Source organism: Brachyhypopomus gauderio, chromosome 20, assembly GCF_052324685.1.
Source record: "Brachyhypopomus gauderio isolate BG-103 chromosome 20, BGAUD_0.2, whole genome shotgun sequence".
In the NCBI taxonomy this organism is placed as follows: domain Eukaryota; kingdom Metazoa; phylum Chordata; class Actinopteri; order Gymnotiformes; family Hypopomidae; genus Brachyhypopomus; species Brachyhypopomus gauderio.
The window spans coordinates 4,248,354-4,258,398 of record NC_135230.1 but is presented as its reverse complement, the minus strand read 5'-3'; the positions used below and the strand labels follow the sequence as shown (position 1 = coordinate 4,258,398).

The window sequence follows — 10,045 nt, the reverse complement described above, 5'->3', positions numbered from 1 at the left end:
TACTGAGTAAAACTTAGGCTGGTATCGGTGATACCGATCCGATACCGATACCTTGTGCAACTACACTTAATGTGTCTCGTAAATCTAAAAAACGTAGTGTATTTCAAGTCATAGCATCATTAAAAAAATACAAGATATGTTATTTATTTATTTTAAATAAAGTATATTGAGGTAGCAGCCTCATTTACACTATAAAAGAACTAATTCAACAGAAAAAACAGAGAACGCTCACACAAATTGTTTTCAAACATGCAAAAAAAATTAAATAATTAAAATAATAAAACAATTAAAATAAATTAGTGTTTAATTATATAGAACTCCTGAAATATTGCATTAACATGAACATACTGAATATCTAAATAACACTTAATTTACAGGTTTTTGTTGAGGAACAATATCACATTTACTGTTTTCCCCTTTAGTCTGTTCCATTTTTTGCTCAGAACCTCTCCTGCCTTTGAAAAGACCTTGTATATGTAATCTACTTTAAGTAATTTATAGTTATCAATTATAAATACTTATCAATTCGTTAGCAAACCTTGCCTGAATAAATCACCCAGTGATGCACATATTTTTTACTTTAAGCTAAACTTATGCAGCTTTTTGTTGAATCATGTATTTATTTCGTTATTTACTTCATAACCATATTTATGGTATTGATTTGAACAACTCTTAACAGTAACAGCACTTAGTGCTGCTTAAGGCTTCACATTTTCTCCCTCTTTACCTGGATACTGTCTGCCTGCGGCACCGAAGCCGAAGGACTCCAATAGAGATGTCTCTCTTGCCCTAGCATTAGCAGCATCTGCTCTCCTCTTCTGTCCGCCTAAGCTTGAAAGCCTCATATTGTGCCTTGTGGTTTACTCTAAGGTGTTTAACAAGGTTTGTTGTGTTGCCACAACTCCTTATAGTTTTTGTACACAAATCACAAACAGCATCTTGGCTGTTTGTGGGGCTGAAATAGCTCCACACATGACTTCTCTTGCATTCCGCCATAGCGTACGTACAGCGCAGTAGTAGACTGAGTGAGCGTCTGTGTGAGCGTGCCGCAGTACTTACGCATTATGCACTGACCCAGGCGGAAGAAAAAGTAGTTCCCACCAACCGCATATAATTTAGACAAGATCTCAATATTTTAGTTACTTCCACAGTGTTCCTGTTAGTGCTTTGCATTACCTCAAATGACTGAAGTATCAAAAGTATCGATATTTTGATTTGAAAATCGATTTTAGAACTTAAAGACCTGGTATCGATAGAATCGATATTTCAGTATCGATCCGCGCATCACTACAGACCAGTCCTCTGCTTTTCCACACTCTGTACGTGTGTGTGTGCATGAGCTGCAGCACAACCAATCAAATGGGGGGTTGGCAAACGTAAATTTTTACCGGGCGGGTTGTAAAATGGACACAAATTAAGTATTATATCGCGATCGATCGATCGCCAGTGGTTGGTGCCAGAGCGAACTAGTAACTCATTGAATCATAGATGTGGATCAGAGGTAAATAAACTAGAATTTTTCCGGCGTGAGAAATCGGATGTGTGGCGTGAGAGCGTGTGAAGACGGTCAAATGCGTGTGTCTCACGCTCAATGCGTGAGAGTTGGCAACCCTGGGTTCTGTATCTGAACTCGGGGAAGAGAGCCTCTCTCTGTCACCATCATAATATCCAGTTCTATCTCAGCATGGATTGTGTATTTGAAGACATCTACGTCGAGAAAAAAATATATTGACAAAAGTGGAGCGAGTTTTCAGCTATGGGGACATCATTCATCGTGCACAAATGACATACAGACTTTTGACCAGCAAATGCAATGCAGAATAGTTTACTGAAATGTCTAAAGTTGCAGATTCCTGTTAATTGTTCAGTTCTTATATTTGTTTGTCTTGTGTCACTCACACATGTTCTCCAAGAAACCAGATAAGAGAAGAGAGGGAAAATGCTGTTATGGTTCCTTGTATTGTACTGTGAAAATATCAGCACTTTTTATTTAAACATGGAGTTCTACTTATGACTTTTTCACAGAATATTTATTTCTGGAAAATTGTAGTTTAAAGTATGAATATTTTTGCAGCTAAGTTTAACAAATTGAACTGTGCAATAAAGAGGTGTAATTTTAATTTTTTTTATACTTCGTGTTTTCAGTTGCACATGTTTTATCAAGATTTGAGAAGAATACAGATTTTAAAAAGAACGCATGTCTGTTATTTACATTTAAAATATACCTGCAACATTGGTAAAAAAAAAAAAAAAAGACTCGAAAGGACTTGAAATTCCAAGTTTCAGACTTGGGACTTGACTTGACTATTGCCTGTCTTGACTCGAGACTTGACTTGACTTGAGTGTCTTTGCTTGAGACTTGACTCGGGACTTGAGGTATAAAGACTTGGACTTACTTGAGACTTGCAAAACACTGACTTGGTCCCACCTCTGCTATGCCCTACCTATAGTATACCTATAGTATAAGACTTGGGTAAGTGTGCGCGTGCACACACAAAATCTAAACATATTTAAATTAAATCTACAACCTAACTATTTCTAGTTGCAAATGTATTACTGTCATCATTCTCACAATATATAATAACACCAAAAGACTTGAAAGCTGATATACAACTATTTATTTTTTAGCTAAAATCTCCAATACATTTAAAAATCTTTCCTCTCTCTCTCTTGCCTCCCTATCCCTCCTTTCCTCTCTTATTCTAGCTTCTGCATCTCTCTTCTCCTCTCGTGCTATTGTTTCCCTTTCTCTTCTTTCCTCTCTCTCTTCAGCCTCTCTCAATCTTCTTTCCTCCCTCTCCTCAGCCTCTCTCCATCTTCTTTCCTCCCTCTCCTCAGCCTCTCTCTGTCTTCTCTCGTCTCTTTCCTCAGCCTCTCTCTCCCTCTCATTTTCCCTCTCTTCCAACTCCCTCAAATAGTCCATTAAATTCCCCCGCCTCTTCTTGGCAAGGGGTTCCTTTACAGAGGGCAGTAAGGCAATAAGGGTGGGTGGACTAATTGATGGCCTCCCTCCTATTGCCTCATCCATGGCAGCATACCATTTCCAGGATGCTGCTGTTGCTACACCACCCTCTGTACTCACCCCAGTGGGGGGGCACTTCAGTTCCTACAAAATTAATAAAAACACGGAAGAGGGAACGGGGGACAACACCTTGTATTATAACTAAACCTTCACTGAATTATTTTAATCTGATAAACTATCAGGAAGAGACTTACTTTATATTTTTGCTTCAAGTTCTCCCACTTTTTTTTAACATAAAGTGGAGAGATTGCCTTTGGCAGTTTTTTCTCCAAGACGAAGGCTCTGCAAGATAATGGACATAACCGTTAACTACAGTAAAATGCATACACTGTCTTAAAACTGGTAATACTACATCTCTATTACATACAGCCTTTTGTAATTAATAGTGTACATGACCTGTAATGCAGATGTATTCATTTAACCAAAGTTACTTACTCAAAACCTCGTACTGCTGCATTTCTTTTACCGGTGAAGAGGGACGCATTGGCCACCCTCCACCGGATAAGGTCCCTGGTGTCTTCATCAGTCCCTGCAAGAATAAACTTTAGCTTTAAAATTGATGGTTACTGTATCAGTGTAGCAAAGTTACAAAAATCAATAATCACAAAGCTAGATATATTTTTATAGTATAGAATATGGTAAGAATAGGTTAGCCTTTCAATAGTATTACTAAAAAGGTGAGGTGAATGCACGAACGTCGTTATATCAGTATGACAAACAACCAAGGTTTAAAATAAAAGAAAATAAACAAAGGAATTCGACCTGCAAACCACTTGTAAACCAGATTAAAGCTGGGCGTACACTGTACGATATTTTAAATCGTGTACTCAGCTCCAGCTCAAACTGCACGACTGAGTCGGGTCGTGGAGCTGCTTCAACAGTGCGATACTCTCACGAGGAGCGAATTGAATTTCAAACATGTTTGATATTCTTGCGACGCTGCGATTTCTGATCGGGAGTTGGTCGTGATGTGTGAATCGCTCCTCGTTTACCTGTGTAAACTATACGATGCACGACACGATTGAGCCGAAACTCGGCCCGATCGCAAAAATAGTCACACGAGTGAAAAATCGGCTGAAAATGGGCCAAAAATCGCTTAAATGTCTTAAATGTCATGTCTTAAAATCATTGCGAGCAAAATGGTCTAAAATTGACGGATGCGCTTCAGATTTTGTTGCGAGTTAATCGGTACGACAATAAGTATTAGCTTGACGGGTCAACTAGCGAGCTAAGATTAACTCAGCTTGGACTCGCTGATGGTCATAAACACTAAAAAATGCAGAAATCCACAGCTCCATTCGGATATGCGCATATGCATATAAATCTAACAAAACCGACATTAATACCGCACATTTTTCGCGTTATCGGATATATGAGTTAATCGGTATTAGCTTGACGGGTTAACTAGCGAGCTAACAAGATTACCTCAGCTTGGACTCGCTAACTACGTTAATAAAAAATGTAAAAACTATATATATGTAATCTAACAAATTGTATTTTTCATTCTCAGTGACACTACTTGTAACGGCACTTGAGTTGCACTTGGTTTGCACATCATCATATTTTAAAAATGTTTTATTTTGTGTTTGTATCTACTTACACTTGTAAATTGCTGGCTCGCCGCTTTCCGCCATTTTATTTTTCTGACTTCGAACTCCTCCGCTGCTCCAGTTGAATCATGGGATAGGACAGTTGCTCCAGTTGAATCATGGGATAGGACAGTGTGCTGCAATCACGTACTTAAAAATGGCTGCCGATGCAGTACGTCATCCGGGTACGTTTCGCGTACTGGTTTAATGCATACTGTGGTTTCGGACGTACTAGGTTGTTCGCGTACTGCTTCTCGCGTACTATATAGTAGTGTAGTACTCGGTTTCGGACGGGCCGCTAGAGTGGTAATTCTGTCAGGTCTATTTGATAAAATTTAATCTATTAATGTTGACCTGGTGGGGTCATGCAAGTTTGGTCGTGTTGGTTCAGTAATTAATTGATTTAGCGACAGGTTGCCACACACTTCTTTTAGATGGTCGGATGCATTTGTTAGCCAGTTCAGGTTAAAATCACCCAAGATAATCATTTCTGTCTCAGTGTGTAGAGATAAAAGCCCAGCTAACTCATCAATAGAATGCTAATTTTTTTTGACTGAAATTCTTGGGGTCTGTTAGTGGTACTGTATTTAATGTTAGTGGGGAAATCTGAGAAACAGGCTGAGAGCAGAGGGGAGTTTGTGATAGCTTAATGTGGATGAGATTAGCTGGGTTAATAAAATGATTATAAGTACAGTTCTTTTTAAAAAACAGAGAAGAATGAGGGTGATATGGGGCAGAATCAGGAGAATGAGGGTGATATGGGGCAGAATGAGGATAATATGGGGCAGAATCAAGAGAATGAGATTAAGATAGGGCAGAATGAGTAGAATGAGGATAATATGGGGCAGAATCAGGAGAATGAGGGTAAGATTGGGCAGAATCAGCAGGATGAGGGTGGCATGGGTCATTTTGTTCTGTAGGTATTCCAGTGCTCATGCAATGATTAACAGTGTCTCCTAAACCAGCCTATTAACTGTATACTCTACTACATTAAGAGGAGGGAATACAGATCCTCCCCCCACCACGTCCCTATAGACTATAAATAAACAACATCTCCCTGTATCAGAACTTCACTAGGGGAAGAACACTGAAGACCATGAAGGGAACAGCCATCCTCATTGTACTCCTGAATCTCTGGATTACCAGTCATGGTGAGTGTGTACACATATTTAAATAAGACCAATACTTATCACTTCTTTCAGTTCTCATCTCATGGTGTGTATTGATTTACAGCTCTTGACTGTAAAGTGGTAGAAGGCAGACTGAAGCAGATTGATGCTGGGAACGGCCAGGTGTTTGGAGTGAACTCGGCTGGTGAGATCTTCACTCTGTATTTAAGCGGGTGGACAAAGTTACCAGGAGCCCTGAAGCATGTCAGTGTGGGTCCTGCTGGAGTCTGGGGAGTCAACTCAGATAATAACATCTTCAAACTTGTGAGAGGGGACTGGGTAAAGACCCCAGGTAGGCTGGTCCATACATACTGGACAAGAATTTAACATATAACTGTCACGTCTGTCTCTGCCCCTCTGTCAGGTTTTGCCTACATCTCATTTAGCCCCTGATGTTCTTTCAGTCTTTTCTTTGTTTTTGCTTTCCATGAGTCTTGTTCTGTTGATCACGTCCCCGTGTATATAACTCCACCTCCCTATGCGTTTCAGCAGTTTCTAGTTCTGTTATTGATTGGTTTGGTATTTATTCCCTGTGTGTTCCAAACTTTCCTTACAGGTTATTGTGGTTGCGAGTCTGTCTTTGCTAACACTAATCCTTGTCTAATCACCCTACCGTTTGCTGCCTTATCTCAGTTAAGTTTTCCTGGTGTTTGGTTATAGCATGTTAATATGTTTCATGTATCTTCAGGTTACCCTGATGATTTGCTTTACTGTGTGTTTGTATGTTTGATTATCTCCTTACCTGGTGTTAGTTTGTGGTTATGCTTTCAGTACATCTTGTTAAACACTTTGTAGTGTTTTCTTTGTGGTTAATTGTTTTGTGCTCTGAGTTCTCATAAGTACTTCTTATGAGTAATTTGTAATTTTCTGAGTAGTTTTTGAAATATGTAATTTTTATTTTTACTCGAGTAAATTTTGACCCAAGTAGTTTTACTTTGTTACATTTGAACCCCCTCATGTTACTGAGTAAAAAAATATTGATGGTGAAAAATTAAATGTGGGCAGAAATTTAAACTTCTGTGTCCCGGAACTGAAAGTCAATTGTGTTGTCAGGGCTGGCTCGGCCTCCGCTCCTCCTAACAACACTAGAGGCACCCGAGTCAGTCCTAGTCTCTCCAGGCACAATCAGCAGTGATCCGTTTTAGCTGTCTCTCTGGCTCCTTAAGGAAGCTTAGTGAAACGGATCGTTTTGGCTCATCTTCACGTCCTCAGCCCTTTCTCTGTGATCTCTGGTTGCGTTTCTTGTGTTTAGGTGTCTCGCCACCTTATGCTCTCTCTTATCTCTCTTGCTTTTCTACTACTTATTTGAGTAACTATCTCCTGCACTGCTTACTAGCCTACCTCAAGTTTTCCCCCTGCTTTATCTCTTCCTATCCGTTCTTCATTTATTTGGGGAAGGGTTTTTGTTTCGTTGCGGCGTTCTGGCGTGTTGCAAGTTACTTCCCCGGTGTCCTAAGTTCACGTCTTTTCTGTTGAATTTTCTCCAGTGTGTTTTGCGGTCGAGTTTATTTTCTACGTGTTGAGTTTATTCAGCGTCTCGTGTGATTGGTTTTGCTGCTTGTGTGTGTGTGTGGACGCACACACACATTTTGCTCTTTGCATTTTGTCGGCACTTGGGTCTACTACTCTCTTGGTTCTGACACGGTGTGTACGATCAGTATGTTCCTGAGCCCAGCTGAACTTTTGCAAGTGTGGATGTGCACTTAAATACACTTTGAAATTGATTAAAACAACTTGTGCTGAATTTGATTCATGACATCCTTTTTTGCATTAAATAACTGAAAGTAAGTAACTTGTACTCAAATTACATTTTAAATAAAGTAATTTTGTACTTTTACTTGAGTAAATTTTCAGATGGGTAATTTTACTTTTACTCTGAGTAGAATTTAGGCAAAGTAAAGATACTTTTACTCAATTACAATTTTTCAGTACTCATTCCACCTCTGGTTCTGTCATACTTTATACATGTATGGTTTAAGTCTTCTTTTGTGTTTGAATCTATTTAGTCTCGTCTTGTGGGTCGCAGAGTGTTGGCCCGGTGTGTTTAATTTGTCAGCCTGTGTGTTTTTATGTTACTCTTGTGCTCATTGTTGGTTTGCTTTAGCTCCTCATTGTGCCTCACTGTCCTGCTGCCATCTGTATTGGCCTGGTTGAAGAAACAGAGGATATGAACCCTGTGTTGAGTCTAATAGAACCTGCTGTCTATTGTGCATGTATCCGCCTTCATGAAGAAATATGTTACAGTAACATGAAGGACTAGGGTCTAAATTATTACATTGTGATTGTTTTTTGTATTTGAATTCCTGTAAAACTGGATTGTATATTTCTACAATATGTTTTTTCTAACTTCAAGGTCTGCTGAAACAAATAGATGCAGGGGGATCATTATTCGCAGCTGGTGTCAGCATGGTTGATGAGATTTTCTGCCTTAACGGGGATGAAACCATGAGCCATAAGTCAGGTGATTCTGCCCACTGGGTTAACATTCCAGGAAAGCTAAAATACTACAGCTGTGGACCCTACAGCTGCTGGGGGGTCAACGACCAAGACAACATCTTCATTATGAAGGTAAGGGGGAGGAGTCAACTCATTTACATTATGAAGGTGGATTTGGAACAATGTTGTGATTACTGAAGGATATCATACACTCATTATCATATTGAACTCTGGTGCTGCAATTCTTTCAGTCTTTGTGTTTGCTAGGCACAATGATGTTAATTTTTTGGTTTCTCGACACTTCATTGTCACCTTTTACTAATTTATGTTGGCATAGTGTTAAAGAATTATTACACTATATTCTCATACTAATTATATTTATTCCCAAAGCTATAATTTTCTAAATTGTCAGTCTGACTGATTTCTGTCAGGGAGTAAGTGCTACAGCTTGTGCTGGATCTCTAAATTGGGAGCTTGTGCCTGGAGGTCTTTCCATGATTGAAGTTTCTACTGATGGAAAGGTGTATGGGGTCAGCGCCCTTGGAGAAATCTTTTACAGGTTCTTAGATTTTTTTGCCTTATTATATACATTGCAATAAAACTCCACATTGGGACAGACAGTCACAGAAGATATAAGTAGATCTAAGAGTATTCTACCTTTGATTAAGTGACATAATGGGCTATTTAATTATTGTCTTCCAGAGAGGGCACCTCTCCATGCAACCCAACTGGCACTGGATGGCAACATATTCAACATTCATATAAAGTCAAACACGTTTCCTATGATCTCGGGCACCTGTGGCTCATTGGCACAGATGACAGCATTTCAGACTGCAGCATTTAAAATAAACCCTGCTACTATATCAGAGTCTTAGAGTCTCTTAAACTCTTAGAGAATAAGATTAATATTTTGCAATCTATTACAGAGTCTTTAAAAGTAAAAAAAAACAGTACATATGAAGAAGGAAAAAAATTACATTTGCATAATTCTGTTATTTGTTAATGTTTTATGTTGCAATAATGTAGTAATAATAATTAAATTGGAATTCCATAGCAACCATATAGAATACTATGTATACCATATAGCATGACCCTAGCAACTACCTGAGGTACCACATCAATCGGTTAATGTGACAAAGGTTGAGATGGAAGAAGGATCCATTTGCAGATAAATCAGCGGGCAAGGCACAGGGACGATCTAAAACAAAACCAGTCATGGGACAGATCAAAAATGAGCAGAGGTCAGAGACCAAAACACACGAACAGATATCATAAACATGAGAGGCAAGACAAGTACAAATGGCTTTGTAAGGCTTACTGAACATAGGAAAATACAATTGTATTCTGGAGAGGTGGCCCTCTGGTGGCCAGAAGGGGTTTGCTGATGGTTAACAACAACCTAGCAAGATCCTAGCAACTACCTGGGACTTAGCAATGGTATAGAAATCATCTGGGATGCAGAGGAATTTTCCTACACACACAAACATTATGTCCATTTTGACAACGCAGTTTTTAAATTCAGTTTAATACAGATTTACACATAATCTCTGGCTACTTCACATCCATAATTGTGTCAGATATGTTTTGATTTTTAAATGGGTGGCTCACGACAGCAGTTGGTGTTGAACCGGGAGCTGATCAGGGTTTGTTAGCCTGATCCCCCTCAGATGGCTGTACCCTACATATCAGTTTTGCAAAGGCCACTCTTTGTGAAGGCTTAGTGTGTGCTAAATGCATCCTAAACTTGCTGGTTATTATTATATCTGTAGTGGGACATTTGCAACAAGAGTCTCCAGCTGTCTTCATACGTTCATGATTCACTGAGGCTC

General features: G+C 39.2%; 1 protein-coding gene across 1 annotated transcript; it reads left to right on the top strand.

Moving 5' to 3' along the window:
• The first annotated feature begins 5,682 nt into the window (after nucleotides 1–5,682).
• Nucleotides 5,683–9,169, top strand: LOC143484218 (fish-egg lectin-like). Its single transcript, XM_076982854.1, has 5 exons — nucleotides 5,683–5,762; nucleotides 5,845–6,072; nucleotides 8,134–8,348; nucleotides 8,648–8,775; nucleotides 8,919–9,169. Exons 1-5 carry the CDS (start codon nucleotides 5,708–5,710, stop codon nucleotides 9,058–9,060), a joined length of 768 nt encoding a protein of 255 aa, XP_076838969.1. The 5' UTR covers nucleotides 5,683–5,707; the 3' UTR covers nucleotides 9,061–9,169.
• The last annotated feature ends 876 nt before the right edge of the window (nucleotides 9,170–10,045 follow it).

Coding starts and splice junctions, on each gene's coding strand:
- LOC143484218 (XM_076982854.1), top strand. CDS start 5,708: ATGAAGGGAACAGCCATCCTCATTGTACTCCTGAATCTCTGGATTACC. Junction 8,349..8,647: donor ACAACATCTTCATTATGAAG/GTAAGGGGGAGG, acceptor GATTTCTGTCAG/GGAGTAAGTGCTACAGCTTG. Junction 8,776..8,918: donor CTTGGAGAAATCTTTTACAG/GTTCTTAGATTT, acceptor ATTGTCTTCCAG/AGAGGGCACCTCTCCATGCA.